Source organism: Rattus rattus, chromosome 1 (genome assembly GCF_011064425.1).
Source record: "Rattus rattus isolate New Zealand chromosome 1, Rrattus_CSIRO_v1, whole genome shotgun sequence".
NCBI classification, from domain to species: domain Eukaryota; kingdom Metazoa; phylum Chordata; class Mammalia; order Rodentia; family Muridae; genus Rattus; species Rattus rattus.
The window spans coordinates 2,355,208-2,374,645 of NC_046154.1; the positions used below are offsets into that span (position 1 = coordinate 2,355,208).

At 40.8% G+C, this 19,438-nt stretch overlaps 1 protein-coding gene across 9 annotated transcripts in view; it reads left to right on the forward strand.

Moving 5' to 3' along the window:
- Nucleotides 1–19,438, forward strand: part of Rnf38 (ring finger protein 38) — a 107,507-nt gene that overhangs the window by 75,776 nt on the left and 12,293 nt on the right. For 3 of the 9 annotated variants that reach the window (XM_032891483.1, XM_032891502.1, XM_032891446.1), the window contains 7 exons: nt 1,274–1,423; nt 7,162–7,355; nt 9,193–9,406; nt 15,141–15,308; nt 16,202–16,372; nt 17,943–18,104; nt 19,298–19,404. In XM_032891483.1, the coding sequence (XP_032747374.1) occupies nt 7,249–7,355; nt 9,193–9,406; nt 15,141–15,308; nt 16,202–16,372; nt 17,943–18,104; nt 19,298–19,404 (929 nt within the window). In that variant the 5' untranslated portion in view covers nt 1,274–1,423; nt 7,162–7,248. The remainder of the gene's footprint in view (nt 1–1,273; nt 1,424–7,161; nt 7,356–9,192; nt 9,407–15,140; nt 15,309–16,201; nt 16,373–17,942; nt 18,105–19,297; nt 19,405–19,438) is intronic. The other 6 variants (XM_032891493.1, XM_032891519.1, XM_032891455.1 and 3 more) reach the window with 2 other exon arrangements.

Consider the following 19,438-nt stretch of genomic DNA (forward strand, 5'->3'; position numbering starts at 1 on the left):
AAGTTATGATGGGCCAGAGATGATCAAAGCATGGCTGTATTACAGCATTCAATTTTTTGATGTCTTTTAATTTCCTCTCTAGCATCTTCTTTCCTATCTGCCATCCTGACAGTTGTCTGTTCCTTACTATACTGCCAGTTATCAATGTCGACTTCATCAAAACCTTGCTAAGCAGTTATTTACTTGGTTATTGTTCTTCCCTTTTCCCCTCTCCCTCCTTCTTTGATAGCGTATTCTTGTTGAAGGTAGGAAACCATGCCTTTTTCTAGTTTAGAGCTTGTAACTAAGGAGACTCTTAAATCTAAGACTGAGGGAAGGAATGCAGCAAACACTGTCAAGGCATAGTGTTAAGCACATTTTATTTTATTTTGTTTTGTTTTTTTGTATGTGTGAGCACAGCAAATCTTTATGGAGTCCCCAAGGAAAACTTCACTGTCACAACATAGTGAAGAGTGTTGTTCATGGTTTTAATTGCTACAGATTCACACAGATTTAAGGAGATTTAACCCACAGTCTGGAGTTTTAAGCTACAGTAGTTTACTTTCAGGCTTCTGAGAATTCTCTTCATTCCCTTAGCAGAGCCTCTAGTTTCGTGTTGTTTCGGCTATTTGGCCTTTTGTCACTGTTTGAGGGTTTTCGATTGCTTTCTAAGATAAATCTTAGAAAGGATCATGATTTCTAGCCCAGGTTTGTTTAAACTTGGGATGTTCTTGCTTCAGCCTCCCTAGTACTGAATGAATGTAGCTAAAGTTTACAGAATAGAGTGGAGAGGCCGTTCCCAGACAAACAGAACATTTGTATATGTTGTCCTTCGGCTGATAGTATAGAACTTTTAACATAAGTATTGTCAAGTCTTTTTTCACCATGCTCTCTAAAAGTTGTAAAAGTGCATTGAGGAAAAAATCCAGTGTAGGCAGACATTCACCGCAAGTATAGTGATTTTAACCTCGGGTCTTAACCTGAGGTCTGACCTTTAGGGGTCATCAACAAAAGAGGTTAATACTAGGTATTTGGGAAACAAGAACTTAAATTCCCAAGCTGTGATGTTTTTTATTTCAAACCTTTTTGTGTGAGAAGCTCTACTGCTAGAGGCAGTCTCTGCCTCCTGTATATTTTGATGTTTAAAGTTACTCCCGACCCCACCCCACCCCACCCCCTCTGCTGGCAGAATCATCAGACACTAGAAAAACCCAAACTGTCCTTCATAGGCTTGACTCTCCATATCTGTATGGCTAGCCATGAACTATCCTTTTCTTCTCCCTCTTTTTCCCAGATATCTCCCGGGGCAAATTCAGCACCTCTACCTGGCCATCCTAACAAGGTGATTTGTGAAAGGGTGAGACTTCCGAGCCTGTTCCCTCTTCTCCCAAGTGATCAGAACACTACCATTCAAGAGGATGCTCACTTCAAAGCTTTCTTCCAGGTTCTTATATGTTTACCCTTTCCCTACACAGGGCTGACAGCCACAGATTCTAGCTTGTTTCTAGGAAGGCTTAAACAGGCTTGTGAGTATCCTCTCACTTTTCTGTCGTATGGGATAAACGCTTCTCAGAGACTTCTGGAAGGTAACTGAGCTTTTCTGAAGAGTCTCTTCTCTTGTACTACTGTTCACTATTTTACCACTCAATACTCTGTTTTTAAAAATCTTTCTTGTCTTAATCATTTGTTCTAACCATTCAGTTTCTGTAGGAAAATAGAAAATACTAAGACACCTGAGCGGTGTAGGAAAGCATTTATTTTAAGCCATTGCTACTTGCTTAGGGCCCAGAACATAATGTGTTTGCTTTCCGTACTTCTTAGTACCAATACATACAAGTTTGATTTAAAGAAATTTAATAAGATGAAAATGAGTACAGATATATTAAATTCACCGTGGGTTATTAATGAGATCCCTTGAGTTTGCTCATTTTGGCTACTGAACTTTGATTAAAGAGAAATACTTAGGATACATTAAGTTTGGCATGTGCTGTGGGTACCTATAGGTGATTCAGGGCTCTTTAGTCTGGTACTCCTTTTAGGATTTGTGCTGGATTTTCTGTTACATGTATATTATATCTTACTGTTTTTCTTTTTTCTTTTTTTTCGGAGCTGGGGACCAAACCCAGGGCCTTGCGCTTGGTAGGCAAGCGCTCTACCACTGAGCTAAATCCCCAACCCATATCTTACTGTTTTTAAATCTCAGAATAAACTAGACATCTTGTTCTAAGTAAGGAAAGAGGCTTTAAAATGTTCGAGGTGCACACTTGCATTCAATTGTGGAGCGAGGGCCTCATCTGATTTTAGCTGTGTTGTGCTTACTGTATCACTCTACCGATAGACACTCACATTTCTGTAAATATTTGTAAGAATTTAGCATGTAGTAGTTTTAGGAAGCATAGCTGTCTGAATTGTGTGGCATATTGATATTTGATTACAGAATTATCTGCATATAGAAGCTCAATATAGTTAGGTGACTTGACACTTAAGAAATTTAAAGCCAGAGTTGGTGGCAAGTGCCTTTAATTCCAGCACTCTTGAGGCTGAAGGAGGCAGATTTCTGCAAGTTCAAGATCAACCTGGTCGACATATTGTTCTGGGGGGTGGGGGAGAGAGGCGAGAGAGAGAATGAGAGAGACAGAGAGACAGAGAGAGATAGAGAGATAGATAGAGACAGAGACATACCTTATCTCAAAAACCAAACAAAACTGGAAGGAAAGAAAGGAAGGGCAGAGAGGAACTTTAAGGCTGGATGTCATGCACCTTTAATCCCAGTTTGGGAGGCAGAGACAAGTAGATTTATTGAGTTTAAGGCCACAAGTAGATTTATTGAGTTTAAGGCTAGCCTAGTCTACATAGTTAGTTTCAGGCCAGCCAGGGCTATCCTGTATCCAAAAATAAAAGAATTCTTAAAATTGCTAAGCAATACACTTAACTACAGATATTAATAAATACTTCTCATTTTCTGTGTTCTCCATATTCTGTTGAAGGTTTCAGGAGTGAATATTAACTTTAAACTTAGTAATTACAAATGCAATAGATTAAAGTTAAAAGTTAGAGCTAACTATGCTTGGTGTTTTTCCTGTTTTGCTTTTTTTTTTCTCCAAAGCTGTTGACAGTTGCACAGAGACCTTTGCCCATGTTAGCCATATGCTACACCCTCTAACTAGTAATGTTATACCCTCTAACTAGTAATGTTACATCCTCTAACTAGTAATGTTACACCCTCTAACTAGTAATGTTACACCCTCTAACTAGTAATGTTACACCCTCTAACTACTCATACGGGTTACTCTAATCCCTCAGGTTCATTGAGAAGTAAGAAGTATTTTAATTTTGTTTATAGTACTAATTTAATCTTTCCTCTACCTTTAGCACAAGGCTTTTTCTAGTGGAGAGCCAGAGATTTCTCTCTATTCAGTTTCTGCCCTGGATAAGAAAGTAGGTGGGTCTTCAGAAGTCCTGAGAAATACTGACACACTGGCTAAATCTCATGTCAAAATGTGTCCCTTGTTTCAGCTGTGCCTTTCCCCTTAAAAACCTGACATGCTGTAGACACTACTCAGTATTGCTCAGTGGTAAAAAGTACTTTCTGTTCTTACCATGAAGACTGGAGTTTGGATCCCAGTTTCCATTACAACAGCTCACACATGCTTGTGATCCTAGCTGAAGGGATCTGAAATCTTCCTCTGGCTTCCTAGGGTACCTGCATACACTCACACAGACACATGCCATAAGTAATAGAACCTTGTTACCCCATGAGAAGGGGATTGATTCTCAGATAAATGATTTGTGTGTGTGTGTGCGCGTGCGCGCGCGCGCGCATGGGCACACACCTGGAGCTATAACATGAGCCACTATATGAATATGGGCTCCAAGAACAATACCAAGCCATCTCTCCAGCCACTTATTTATTTATTTTGCTTATATGCTTACTGATTTTTTTTTTTTAACTTTGAGCCAGGGACTTGCTTTGTTCAGCTGGTATTAACAGGTCTCTGCTGCCAGGCTCAACCTTTTTGTATTCTCTCTCTCTCTCTCTCTCTCTTTGTGTGTCTGTGTCTGTGTCTGTCTCTCTCTCTCAAAACACCCTCTCTGTTTCCTAGGTGAGGCTTCCATTTTCCAAGAACTCAACTCCTCTGTAGTTAGCTTTCTTTGGGCATAAAATAATCATTTTTATTATAAACATGGAGTTAGACATATGGCTCATTATTAGGACAGTCGTAGCAGAGAAGGTATTGTTCTTGAGCCTTACTGTTGTGTCTGATAGTTGGCCTAGAGACAAGGTGGCTAGGTTGTCAGGGGCCCCCATAGATCCATCCACCTCCCTAGCACTGCCATGCCTCCCTGCCTGAAGTGATTCTGGGCTCAAACCCTGCTCCTAGCCCAGTGGCTCTTAACCTCCCCTAGTGCTGCAACCCTGTAATGCAGTCCCTCATGTCATGGTGACCCCCAACCATAAAATTGTTTTCATTGTTACTTCCTAACTAGTTTTGCTATTGTTATGAATCATCATGTGACTATCTGATAGCCAGTCCCTGTGAAAGGGTAGATCAACTCCCACAGGTTGAGAACCACTGCCCTAGCCTATCACCAGTGTTAGTGGACAAAAAGCTTTTGCCATTTGTGACTTTTGGGGACCAATCGCGTCAGTCTTTGTTAACATTCCTGTGCTTCGTCTTGCTTTCCTCGTGTTGGCGCAGAGGTCAGCCTTCTTGTACAAAGTTCTTTTGAGATAGGGTCTCACTGGCCTGAATCTCAGCATAGTAGGTTACACTGCCTGACCAAGGACTCTGCTGTCTCTGTCTGTCCCAAATGCTGGGGTTAGCTTTGCTTTTTATGTGTTTTTTGTGGATAGAGCTCAGGTCTGTAGACTTCACATTTTAAGTATGGTTCCTTGTGGCAGTGAGATTGGGAGGCAGTGGGGTCTCATTGTGCCACCTCCCCCGACCCACTTCCAAGAAGCAGAGCTGCTCAGCTTCCTTCCTCGGCTCAGTCCAAAACCCCAGCCATTGTATTTAGAATTGATCTTCTTGCCTCAGTTAACTCTTAATCTAGAAACTTCTCAGACATGCTCATAAGCTTGATTCTCTATCCCATCATGTTAGTCAAGATGAACCTTTGCACCTCTTTTAACATAAGCCTGCCTCCCTTCTTTGGGAATGAAATTCTCAAAAAGTAGAATGATTGCTAAAGTCGTCAGATAGAAGCTGGAACCTGCTTCTGCTTCTGTTTGATACTCATCGTGAGACCTCCATACCCTGCTGCCCCCTTTCCTCCCTTGGTTCCCAGTCTATACCTGTGCTCAGTACAGTAGATAGTAACTGTATGACTTAACGTTTTACACATTTAAACTGTTGACAACTCGAGAATTCAAAACAATTTTTTTTTTTCAAAAAGACAGCCCCATCTGGTAATTCAGTGGTTTTTGGAGTTTGATTCTATCTAGCAGCACCAAGTGTCACTGGGAATCTCAGATCAGAAGTAGCAATTCTTACTGGGTAGGTGGCGCACACCTTCTTAATTCCAGCATTTATTTAGGAGGTAGAAGTGGATAGATCTCTGAGTTCAAAGCCAGTCTGGGCTACTTTGACACACTGCCTTCAAAAACAAAAAAATATAAAGTAGAATATGACATAAACTGCCTGTAACCCCAGCACTCAGGACAAGGAGGATGACATAGAAGTTCAAAGTCTTTCTTAGCTATAGGACAAGTTAGAGGTCTGTCTGGGCTACTAGGCAGTAATTTTCTTACCATAGATATGTGTGCGTGCATGCCTGTGTGCTCTTAAAGTTTGGGGATTCTCATTATAAAACCTGGCTTTTTATTAAAATAATTAAAAAACAAGTATATTTAAATAATACCATTAAGAGGATATAGGTGATATTTTAGTGATACATTTGCTAAACAATTTTGAAAGATCAAATGTACCCATTGAGCTATTTATTTTATTTTATTTTATTTTTTTTTTATTTAAGAGAGGGTCTCATACAGCCTAACCCAGCCTTGAACTCTCCTTATGTAACCAAGGATGGCCTTAGACTACCAGTCTTCTGGCCGCCTTCTCCCAAGTTCTGGGGTCACACTCTAGGCCCGGCTCCCTTGATCAGTTTGCTTTGTTCCTAAAATCAGTTGTTTTCTTTGCTTGTCTCTGTTGGCTAGAAAGGTGGCTTACCTGGTCAAAGCACTTATTGGACTTGCATTGGACTGGGGACCAGTTTCTAGCCCCCCACCTCTCCCATATGGCTGAAAACCATTTATAACTCTAGTTCCAGAGGCTCCGATATCCTCCTGGTCTTCACAGGTGTTGGATACACATGGTGCACAGACATGCACGCATAACACCTGCATGCATAAAATAAAAATAAATATAAACTTACAGTATGTGTTCACAAATATCAAAAGTATTTCAATGACTAATAATTAAAACTTGGGGGTATAGATTAGGTAGCGCAGAAATGGAACAGTCTTTCTAACAAAATGTAGTTGTAGCCTGTCATACTTTCAGCTAATTTGGAATTTTGGCAGTTGGTGAGATGCAATTGGGAAATTGAATTGGTTGGGGAATCCTGGAGTTAATAGCAATTACATAGTCATATAAATTTTATAGCTCCAAAGCTTATACTATGACCTTTGAACATTGGATGATACTTGCAAAGTACTATGACATTCTAAAAAGAATTGTTGGTCTTAGTCAGTTGGCTCTCTTTTATGTAAAGTTTATCCATGTAACCATCACTGAAGAAATAACTTCCTGGATAACAAGAATGGTAGAGGTGTGTGCTTAGCACCCGAGATCAGGCCTGCTCAGAAAAAGGGGGTGGGGGCTCTTCCTAACCAAACTTACCATCCCTGTCTAAAGGATGAGCGGATGGCTGATAGCACAGTGGCCTTCCTCAGTAGGCTAGCATTTCCAGAAGGTCAGGCTTCTTAGCTGTCTCTTACTTGTTGTTATCCAATGTGGTGGTTTTCAAAGTTCAGTTTTTACATGGATATTTACTTTGCAACCCCCTTTTCTCTACCTCTGCCCCTACATTTCTTAACTTAGGAGTTTAAATTTGGATTGTTAGTGCAGTGCCTATCCTTTATGGTTTTTGTGAGAAATGCAGGTTTTACCTATTGCATATGAAGTAATGTAAATTCCATATGGCTTATTCAGTCGATCCTTTTGGTTGCGTTGGCAGAGTGAAGATAGTCCAAGTCCTAAGAGACAGCGCCTCTCTCATTCAGTCTTTGATTATACATCAGCATCACCAGCTCCCTCACCACCAATGCGACCATGGGAGATGACATCAAATAGGCAGCCCCCTTCAGTTCGACCAAATCAGCATCACTTCTCAGGGGAACGATGTAACACACCTGCACGCAACAGGAGAAGGTTAGTGATCACTGTTCTTTTCTTTACTTCCACTGGTGGGTTTGTGACTAGTTTTTAGTGTCAGAGAGCATATTTCTGTAGATATAAATGTCTGTACCTGCACATATGTATATTCATGCATAAAAGTTGAAAGCTGTTTAGGTTTCTATCTTAGGTTGTAAAGAATTCATTAAGCTCCTCATTAATAACTGAAGAAAAGGAAAGAGACTAAAGGGATTTACCTAACGTGAATTTTGGCCATTATATATAAATTCCACTGCCTTGATTTAGAATGGATTGTGAAGCTAGACTATAACTTAAAGGTAGATTATTTGCCTACTGTCCATAAAGTCCTGTGTGGGCATGTTATTGTACGCTATGTAAGGATTACCCTTGCATTGTTCAAATGCTGATTTCTCTGCAACCATGTTTGGCTGCAGTCTAGACATGGTGTTGTAATGCTTATTCTAAGACTCTCCTGGCTCACTGTTGTATAAATACTGCTCCCCATTTATTCTCTGATTTGTCAATAAAAGCTGATCAGCCAATGTCTGAGCAGGGGAGAGAATAGAGCTGGACTTCTGATGTGGGGGGAGGATTGGGGAGACACCATTAAAACGCATCTGGACCAGTATGGTAGCCAGATTGGCTAGAGGATTAGAATAGATTAATAACTATTCCCATATTATGCTGTAAAGCTTGATTAAATAAATCTTATAGTCTTTGTCTTATTTGGGAACTAGCTGAGGTAAGAAAAAAATTCACGTTTTAAATTTTTATAACAGCCCTATGTTTAGTACCCCCCAACACACACCCCTTCTTCTGGGCTAGTGTACAGTCCTGGTAATTGAAAAATGTGTTCTAAACCTTATCACTGTCAGAACATATTAGAGCTTAGAGATGACCTACATCTGCCCTACCAGTGTCTGCATCCCTTAAGAGCTGTCTTTAACAAAACTGGAATAAAGTTCAAGGACCTTGCCTTTCCTTCTCAGAAGACTTAATTTCTTCCTCAGTTCCTTGTCCTTTAGTTGCCAGAGATCACTTTCTTATTCCAAGAAAATCAGTTTGAGTTGAGGTACCTGTTTCCATATACACAATAATAGTAATCAGAGGAATAAATAAGTTAGGAAATTTATGGACTAAATGATTTTGTGCCTCTATACAAGAACTCGTGTGGTGAAGCTTTAACCTCCATTATGATTGTCATTGGATATGGGACTTCTAAGGAAGTCGTTGAGGTTGAGTAAAGGTGTAAGGAAGGAGTCCTTGTCTAATAGGGTTTGTGTTTCTATGATTGGGGACATCAGAGAGCTCACTCTGCCATATACAGACACGAGGGTAAGGCAGAGTGTCTATAAGCCAGGAATAGAGCTCTCATCAGAATTCTTAGGTCAGTTACACCTTAATCAGAGACTGGGAGCCCTAGAACTTGGAGAGAACAAGATCCTATTTAAGACATCCAGGTTATAATGTTTTGTTACAGCATTCTGAGAAGATTGGATATGATCTTAAAAATCACCATTGATATCTCAAATTAGCCAAAATAAATCTGTCAGAGTTAAACTTTGTTTAGATACTTAACATTTTTTAATAGTGCCCAGTACTATATACTACATGGAAATGTTTGAGTTATATGTGACTACTAGTATGTGGGTTTTTCTTTAAGTTACAGCTTAAATACCTGTTTATAGTCTTTTCCTATTGTATGGTGAACTGTTGTACATTCAGAACAGAGGAGACAAATATATAATCAAAAGATAACACGCACACACATGTAATAGATAATTGGAATCCTGATGGATCATACTAGTAAGCATTATAGTAATGACCTTTTCTGGCATTTACCCTATTACAGTCCTCCTGTTAGGCGTCAGCGAGGAAGAAGGGAACGTCTGTCTCGACATAATTCCATTAGTCAAGATGAAAACTATCACCATCTCCCTTATGCACAACAGCAAGCAATAGAGGAACCTCGAGCCTTCCACCCTCCGAATGTATCTCCCCGTCTGTTACATCCAGCTGCTCATCCACCCCAGCAGAATGCAGTCATGGTTGACATACATGACCAGGTACAGTAGCAGAGTATCCTGGAGATAAAAATGGCCAAAGTTAATGGTGGTTTGTTAGGACCCATTGATTGATTGATTGATTGATTGATTGGTTGTTGTTGTTGTTGTTGCAGGTTTCTCTAATTCCTGAAGTGTAGCTTATTTAAGTTCTTGATTCCTTTTAATAATGGAAATTTAGCAAGGTGATATGGCACACACCTTGGATCTCAGCTAATCTCTTGAGTTTGAGGTCATCTATTTAGGGCTTCAGTTAGACCTTGTCTGAATGAATGAATGAATGAATGAATGAGAGAGAGAGAGAGAGAGAGAGAGAAAATAAAGGAACATGAAATGAGTCACTGTTATTTTGAAGACTACTTCAAAGAATTGTATAAAGAAAATTATAAAATATTGTTGAGGAAATTTAAGAAAATGTTTGTAAAAGATGAGCCATTGACTTGAAAGATCCAGTTTTGTAAAATCTGTCAGTTCTTAAGTAAAGAACTAGTGTAGAATTAATACACTATGCAAAATTAGTGTAGTCCCAAATAATATCACAGTATATTTGAAAAGTTGGTTCTGATTTCTATGACATTATATTTTCCAGACTCACAGAGTCTGGCCTGTAGACCTAAAGGACTACTTGTTACCTTGCTTTTAAAGAAAAAATTCATGGACTTGGTGTAAAGCCTCAAGCAAATGGTTCTCTCTTGATTTGCTTTTCTCTTTAATGTGTGGTGCTTGGCCTACATGTATTTCTGTGTACTATGCACATGTCTGGTGCTCACTGGAGGGCAGGAAAAGGTGTCAGATCTCCTGAAACTGAAGTTACAGCTAGATAGATGTGAGTCACCTGTGGGTGCTGCCATCAAACCTGGGTCCTCTGCAGTAATCCTTGACCACGGAGCCATTCCTCCACCCCCTGCACATAGTTTTTATTGGTGGCAGCACCATTTTTAAAATGCCAATTCAGAGCCACTGAGATGGATCAATAGGGAAAAATCTCTGCTGAGTTCAGTCCCCAGGACCTACATAGTGGTAGGAAAGAACTCCCACAGGTTGTCTTTTTAATCCACACACAAACATATGCAAGCTGTTTATTTCTAAATGCTAATTCACAACGTATATAGTAGACTTACTGAATCAGACCCAGCAATAGAGGTTAATAGGCTTTCTAGGTAGTTGAAGTGTATACTTCAATTAGCCACTGTTGCATAATCCTGAGGAAAAAACAACATAAGCAGAAATAGCAATTTAACTTTTCCCCCAGGATTGAATAAAACCAGGGTTTTTTGCATCTCAGCCACACAGCTAAGCACCGACCTAAGCAGCATTTCTAGTTTTACTTCCAGTTTTAGGACTAATTAAGGCGTCTATGCCATAGTCAATTAGGCTAATGAAACATTATATAGCTTAGAAATAGGAAGACACATCTGTGGATATTTGGTATTTGGTTATGGTGATGGTCGAATTTGGTCTTCAGTGAATGAATGATGGTCAAACAATTAGGTAGTTTATGAATAGCTCCATTCCCTTCAGGAGGAAGGACTTTCTTAAATAAGAACACATAAAAAGTAAGCAAAGCTAGTGGTATATGTGTATAATTAAAACTGTACTTTCATTGCTCAGATATATACTATTTAATTGCTTGGCCAATTGCCAAAATAATTCATGAAAGAGGACTGAAGGTCTTTAGCGCTGATGCAGTAATGACTCAGTATCCATGAGAATGAGTTCGAACTCCCTATTTTATCTCTTCCACAGAAGTTCATTCAAGTAGAGTTGGGATGTACCTCAGTTGGTAGAGGGTTGCCTAGCCTACAAGGTGTGGTCTCCAGCACTCAACCAGGTGTGATGGTGCTCCTGGGATTTCATTACCCAGGAAGTGGAGGCTGGTGTATCAACAGTTCAAGGTCATTTTCTGCTTCATAGAGTTCAGGGCTAGCCTGAGCTAGAGACTTAAAACAAAAAGTTCAAGTTAGAGTTTAGATATGTATTCGAAAGATAGTATTATTAGTGAAAGGGGTTGTTTTTTATGAAGTAGGAAATATTTCTTTTTAGTTTTTTGTTTTTTTTTTTTTTAAGATTTATTGATTTTGTATAAGTACACTGTAGCCGTCTTCAGACACATCAGAAGAGGGCATCAGATCTCATTGCAGATGGTTGTGAGCCACCATGTGGTTGCTGGGATTTGAACTCAGGACCTCTGGAAGAGCAGTCAGTGCTCTTAACCACTGAGCCATCTCTCCAGCCCCTTCTTTTTAGCTTTAATTTAAAAAATTTTTATACTTTATTTTTTTGTGTATGAGTGGTTTTGCCTTTGTGTATATGTGTACAGCACATGTATACCTAGTGCCCGCCAAGGTCAGAGGAAGGTGAAGGAGCTTCTAGAACTGGAGTTACAGATGGTTGTGAACCAGGTGGGTGGTGGGAACTGAACCTAGGTCTTCTGCTAGAGCAGCAAGTGCTATAAACTAGCTTTCTCTCCGGTCCCAGCAAAGATTTCTAAATCTGTGTGTATAAGGATGTAGCCACACTTGAAAAAAGTAGACTTCATTAAGATAAAAATGGATGGCTTCCAAGGTGGCTCAGCAGTAACGGCACACACTGTGAAGCCTGACCTCCTACGTTTAGTCCTCAGAGCCTTCATGGTGCAAGGAAAAACCAAGTCTTGCAAGTTGTCCTCTTGGTTGAACATGCATGTTTCCAAATATAGACACATGGAAACGTGATGGTGATGATAAAGGGGTATAAAGAGTTCGCTCAGTAGATTCTGGGCCTGCCCCCACAACCTTGAGGAATGGGATTAGTTGTGTAAGATGTCCATAAAAATCAGTTGATCAGAGTGGACGGCCTTTAACCCTTGAGGTAGCAGATGGTTGGGACAAGCTAAATCAAGCTGAGACAGAGAGCCCCAAGTCAGCAAACCTGGTTTTGACAAAGTAGAAGATGGGCCATGAGCAGATAGTGGAGGCTATGAGAAGGAAAGTCTGAATGGTTAGTAACCTATACCAAAATTCTCTGCTTAGAGAAATGCACATGGAAATCAAGCATGTTATATTCCATTTTTCATTGACAGAAAAGCATGTTAGTAACACAAATCTTTGAGGAGAGATGCTAGGAATTGGCTGCTTTTACATCACTTTTGGAGTTTGATTTACTTTATTTCTCTTTTTTTTAAAGATTTAATTATTTTATTTATATGTGAATACACTGTGGGTGTTTTCAGATACTTCAGAAGAGAGCATCCCATTACAGATGGTTGTGAGCCACCATGTGGTTGCTGGGACTCGAACTCAGGACCTCTGGAAGAGCCGTCAGTCCCCTTAACCGCTGAGCCATCTCTCCAGCCCTTGATCTACTTTTTTTTCTTTATTTCTTTTTTCTTTTTTTCGGAGCTGGGGACCGAACCCAGGGCTTTGCGCTTGCTAGACAAGTGCTCTACCCCTGAGCTAAATCCCCAACCCCGATCTACTTTTAATAGAGCCTTTTTGAGTGATTTAGATGGTACCCTTAAAATTTTAAACTTGGGGCTGGAGAGATGGCAGAAGCATTCTTGCAGAGACTGGAGTTTGACTCTTAAGCACCTGCTTTGAAAGGTTTAAAACTGCCAAAAACCCCAATTGCAAGAGTTCTGACAAGGTCTGGCCATCACAGGCATCTGCATATAAACTCACACAGACACACATATTACATATACATTCAAATGATAAATAAATCTTTTTTGCTTTGTTTTGTTTTTGTTTTTAAGATTTATGTATATGACTACACTGTAGCTGTCTTCAGACACATCAGAGAGGGTATCGGATCCCATTAGAGATGGTTGTGAGCCACCATGTGGGTGCTGGGAACTGAATTCAGGACCCTGCTAATATAAAACAGCAAGTTATGTTTGTATTTGCAAAAGAGTAATTCTAGTGACAATTAACAAGTATGCTTGAGGTTCACCTCAACCGAGGGGAAGGCATAGCTGCAATAAATATGAGGTGGAAAAAGAAGGTTTGATCTTACTTACGTTTTTATGCTGGGTGCTGATAATAGAATCCAGGGCTCACTTGCACTGAGCTCTATATCACTAACCCAGATCTAACAGTAAATGCCACTTCCTTGTTTCTGCCTGTTGCAACTGAACAGACAAACATATGCTTTGGGCTAGAGAAAGGGCTCAGCAGCTGAGAGCACTGGCTGTTATGAAGAGGACTGAGGTTCAATTCTCACAATAAAAATGACAGCTAACAATCATCTGTAACTAGTTCCAGCTTCTACACTCATCCCCCTAAAGAGAACAAAAACAACAACAAAGTAACATCTCATGGAAGTTTCAGTGTGTCAGTTTGTCACCCTGTATGTCCTTTTGCCCAAACAGCTTCACTTGCAAATGAGTCATTGGTCTGGTTAGAAGCATCTGACTTCTGCCATACTTTCAAAACTGGTCTTCTCTGGGACTCCTCTTATATATTCTGTATTGCCCAGCGTCATGGAGATCCAGCAGCTTTGGGTCTGTAGAACTGGCCCCTTTCAAAAGGTTATAAATGGGACAGGTGTTTGGTTCTGGATCTGGGCCTGGGTAATAAGTTGGTTTGCCCGCCAGCTCTCCTGCACCAGCACCACCAGGGTGAGCTCTCCTTTGCCCGGGTGAGGGGCAGAATTGGCTCTTCAGTGCTCATACCATCAGGGCCAGCTTACTGTGCTGCCCAGGTGAGTTGTGGCACCAGCTCTACTCAGCCTTTGGACAGCCCAGACAAGGGACATACACATGGCCTTTGGTGGTAACATGGGCCATAGACATCATCTCAGAACCCTGCTGCTGCCGGTCCACAGACTCAGACATGGCCCTTGGCACAGCATAAGCCAGGACATCACCATGACCTCAGGTGGCAGTGCAAGCTGTTCCTCACCACCTTGGCATCTTCTGTTCTGCCCTTCTTTATAGCACACAAACCACTCGGCTTCTCTTCCTCTCCTATCTCTTCGCCATCTATTTCCTCACTTTCTCTTCCATCAGTTCACTACCTATTTGCTCGCTTCTGTCTGCAGTGTTGTCAGGGCCCATGCCTGGACCCTAAAATAGTTTTATTTATTTTCTACATATGAGTGTTTTACATACATACACAGACACACACACATGCATACCACATGCATGCCTGGTACCTGCAGAAGTCAGAAGAGGATATTGCATCCCTTGGAGTTATGAATGATTGTGAGCCACCATGTGGGTGCTTAGCCTGAACCCAAGTCCTCTGCAACAGCGACGGTGCTCTTCCCCAGTTAGCCGTCTCTAGCCCCTCTTCTTCAGTCCTAAATTTAGCTCTAGTTCTAGTGCAATCTTCATAGTTATCTTTCCTGTGCAAAGACTGAAAATACTCCTGTTGAGACTACTAGAGGAAGCAAGGAGTGGTGTCACAGGCCTCTAACTCTAGCACTTGGGAGAAAGCAGAGGATCAGGAATTCAAGGCCATTTTCGACTACATTGTAAGTTAGAGGCTAACTTGAACTAGGTAAGACTCTGTTTTAAAATACAGTGTGAGTCTGAATAGCAAATAGGGGAGTCAGTCACTCTGTTTGGGTGGGGTCTCATTTAGCCCAGGCTTTTCAGACACTGTATAAATAAAGCAATGACCTGGAATTTCTGATGCTTTTGCTTCCACCTCCCAGTGCCAAGCCTACATGTTTGCACCACCATGCCTGGCCCTCAAATGTTAACTTTAAAAATAGGAAACATTTTCTCAAAAGCTGTGCTTTCCTTCCCTAAAAGCTCCATCAAGGAACAGTTCCTGTCTCCTACACTGTAACCACAGTGGCGCCCCATGGGATTCCTCTCTGCACAGGCCAGCACATCCCTGCTTGCAGTACACAACAGGTCCCAGGATGCTCTGTTGTTTTCAGTGGACAGCACCTCCCTGTCTGTAGTGTGCCTCCTCCAGTAAGTCTGTGTCTTCATTCTCATTTGATTTTAACTATTTAAAATAGTATGCCAACCTGGATTTGTTTGACTTAAGGTTCTTCTATCCCCAATTAGGAGAGCTAACAAAGTTTAAAAACTGTCTTTGTAGCTTCATTTCCAACTAAAAGATTAGTTTTATGCAGCATAATTGTAGTGATCACTAGATAAAGTTAGCTTTAAAGTATATTTTATTTACAGTGATTAAAATAAACCATATTTCTTCCTATAAAAACAGTTTACCTTAATAAGGATTTGCATTAGACTGAGTAATGTAGCATTCAGCAGATAGCCACCTTAGCCCTTACTGAGGTTTCACTGGGGTCTCTTGAGCTGGAAGGTAAAATTACTGTTCACTGCTATAGAAAACGTGAGACTCATACTACATATTTTCCCTCTAAAGCTTATGCTTTAGTTTGTAATATTCTGACCCATCGTCTAACTTAACAGTGAAGGTGGTTGAGATCCGGAGAGTCTCAGTAACATCCTCAGAGGAAAGCACTTGGAAAAATCTTAAGTATAAGTTTAACTCCCTGGTCTACATGTGAGGTTAAAATAAACATCTGTATCAATGTACTAAGTCAGTGACCCAAGCAGGTCTCTCAGGAGCAGAGTGAAGCTTTCTGTGGAACTGACCAACTGACACAGTGGGAGGACAGTGAGGACAAGCCTCTTCTGCACAGTGCTCCCTCTCCCTAAAGTACAGACTAAAGTGCAGATTCTTACTTACAGATACAAAAATATTCTAGTACTTAATATAAGTTAGATATTTTGTCTGAATTGGGGGAGGGGTGGCAATTTGATTTCATGACTTTTTCAAGAAAATTGTATGTTCTGGCATATATAACCTAAAACTAATGAATTTTTTCTTACAGATGCTTCAGGCATGTTCAGTTCAGCACTTGCCAGTACCATATGCTGCGTTCCCACCCCTCATTTCTAGTGATCCGTTTCTTCTACATCCTCCTCATCTTTCTCCCCATCATCCTCCTCACTTGCCACCACCAGGCCAGTTTGTCCCTTTCCAAACACAGCAGTCACGATCGGTAGGTACTCCTTTTCATGTTTCTGGTTTTCCCAGAATGTCAGGATTAGGCTCATTTCTTTTAGTAAATGTAAATTCCATTTAAGCATGTAACATTGGTGTTCTTACAGCTCTTGAGAGAATTAAGGGAACTTATAGTTAAATAAGTTAGTTTAAACATACTTTAGAGTTAACTTATTTTAAATATTTTTTCCTTGTTTAGTATTAAGTGAATTTTTATTATCTCATATCTGCAGGTTTTTAGGCGGTTAGAAACAAAGAAAAGTTCCCTAATTGGTACTAGGGGTTTGTTGTTGTTGTTGCTGCTGTATGTATTCTAATGAGTTTTAAGTCTATTCTTAGTGTGTGCATTCTGTAGGTGGAGGGGGAAGGGGTGAGGTACATGGCATATGGAAGTCAGAGCACAATTTCATGGAGTTGGTTTTCCACCTTCTATGTGCATTCAAGAACTTGAACTCAGGTTGCCAGGACAGCTCAGCAAGCACCATCTGAGCCATTTCAGACACTCATCCATGCATTTCTAAGTTGAAAAGTGGAAACCTTTTAACTGTTGGTACTTAATCTTCTAAAGATGGAGAGTGGGGGGAGAGCGTGAATGTCATGTATCAGCACCATCTGCGCAGGTGTCTACTGAGATGAGAAGAGGGAGTCAGCGCCTCCTGGAGCTGGAGTTTCTGTCTGTTGTGAGCCACCCTATACGGGTGCTGGGAACTGAATTCTGCCTGGCAGAGCAACGATCTCTTAGTTATCTCTGCAGTTAGCCCTCCTCCTCCTTTTCTCATTTCTTTTCTCCTCTTCCTCCTTTTTTTTATTGGTTAGCAAAGTTTTAACCCAGGTTCATGCGACATTATGTTATACAAAAGAAACTTAGAGTGAGGCCACCCATTACACAATTTAAGAAATCACACTACATGCTGTGAAGTAATGTGCTCTATAATCATTGCTTACTTGGTGCCCACAGTGCGTTAGTGGGAGTCTCCTGTGTGTCTCAACTGTCCGCAAACAGTCCTCCCGCCTTCACCCCAAGTATTAAAATTATAAGCATATTATAGATATATGCTAGCATGCCCAGCCATAGTACACTTCTGAAGTAAGCTAAAAATATGTCAGTTTTGTAAGTAAAAATGCTGATACAGAATGTCTAAAGTCAGGTACTAATTGACACCAAAGCCCATGACTTTTGTACTAGAGTGAAGCTTCTACTGTACCATGCCCCATTGTTCCTACTTCTGACTTACATGCACCATATTGCTAGCTCTTCAGGGGAGGCTCAGTGAAATTCTCTGTCGATCAGGGTAGTATTACAATATTACAACTCAAACTTTAACTTCCATGTAATTGGCTTGCTGTGATTGTTTTTCCCTCCCATCTTGAGAGTGTGAGTATTAAAGGACATGTATAATGTATACTGTACCAGAGGATGCAGATGCTTATGTGTAAAGAAGACAAACTATAATTAAACTAAAAAGTTTGATGTATCAACAATGGCCTTGAAAATACTGTTTATCATTTAAGAAAAACAATTTTTTTAAAGCATTGGAAGTATGCTGATTTCTTCTTCCCCTCCACAGCCTCTGCAGAGGATAGAAAATGAAGTGGAGCTCTTAGGAGAACATCTTCAAGTAGGCAGTTTCACTTATCCCCCTTCGGCCCACCCCCCAACATTACCTCCGTCAGCTCCTTTGCAGTTCCTGACACATGACCCTTTGCATCAGGAGGTGTCCTTTGGAGTAGTAAGTCCTCATGCATTGTTAATACTCATTTAGTTGTTTGACACCTTATTTTGAGTTGTTTAAGGTATAACTCTGGAAATGTTCAGAATTCATGTATTTTTTTTTTTTTAAGATTTATTCATTTATTATATATAAGTACACTGTAGCTGTCTTCAGATACACCAGAAGAGGGCACCAGATCTCTTTACAGATGGTTGTGAGCCACCATGTGGTTGCTGGGAATTGAACTCATGACCTCTGGAAGAGTAGTCGGGTGCTCTTAACCGCTGAGCCATCTCTCCAGCCCCTCATGTATTCTTAAAATCACTTGCATGTGTGTTTTATCCTGGTTGTTGTATCAACATTTAAGAACTAGTTAATGCCACTTGAACAGTAAGATTTTTAAAAACCAGGTGTTAGCTGAGCATGGTAGCATAGGCCTTTAACCCCAGCACTGAGGAGGTAGAAGCATGAAGGATTGCTGTAAGTTATGATGGCCAGGTTGGTCTACAAAGCAAGGTCCTGGCTGGGCTGGAGAGATGGCTCAACAGTTAAAAGCACTGCTCTTCCAAAGGTCTTGAGTTCAGTTCCCAGCAACGATATTGTAACCATCTGTAAATGGGATCTGATGCCCTCTTTTGGTGTGTGTCTAAAGAGAGTGACAGTGGGGTTGGGGATTTAGCTCAGTGGTAGAGCGCTTGCCTAGGAAGCGCAAGGCCCTGGGTTGGTCCCCAGCTCCGAAAAAAAAGAACAAAAAAAAAAAAAAAAAAAAAAGAGAGTGACAGTGTACTACTCATATACAGTAAATACATCTTTGGGGGGGGGGATCAAGTTGGATTTTATTCTAGCACTTGGGAGGCAGAAGCAGAGGCAGGTAGAGGTAGGTGGATCTCTGAGTCAGAGACCAGCCTGGTCTACAGAGTGAGTTCCAGGACAGCCAGCGCTGGGTTTGGGCCAGCAAGGGTGACTCAGAGGGTAAGGGTGCTTGTCATGTAAGCCCAACAACTTGAGTTCCATACCAGAGCTCACAAGATGCTAGGAGGAGAGAACCAACTTCATAGCCTGTCCTCTAATCCTACATGCATGCTGTAACATGCACCTACCTATACACGTGATACACACAATAATTTTTTTTTTTAAGTTTAAAACAAAGTAGGTTATTTGACACTGATTATGAACACAAAAAGATCATTTTCAACCTTTCCCTCCTACAGCCTTATCCACCATTTATGCCTCGGAGACTCACAGGACGTAGCAGATACCGATCCCAGCAGCCAGTGCCCCCTCCTCCCTACCATCCCAGCTTACTGCCATATGTGTTGTAAGTTACTGACTTCTTTATGAATGCCTTCTGT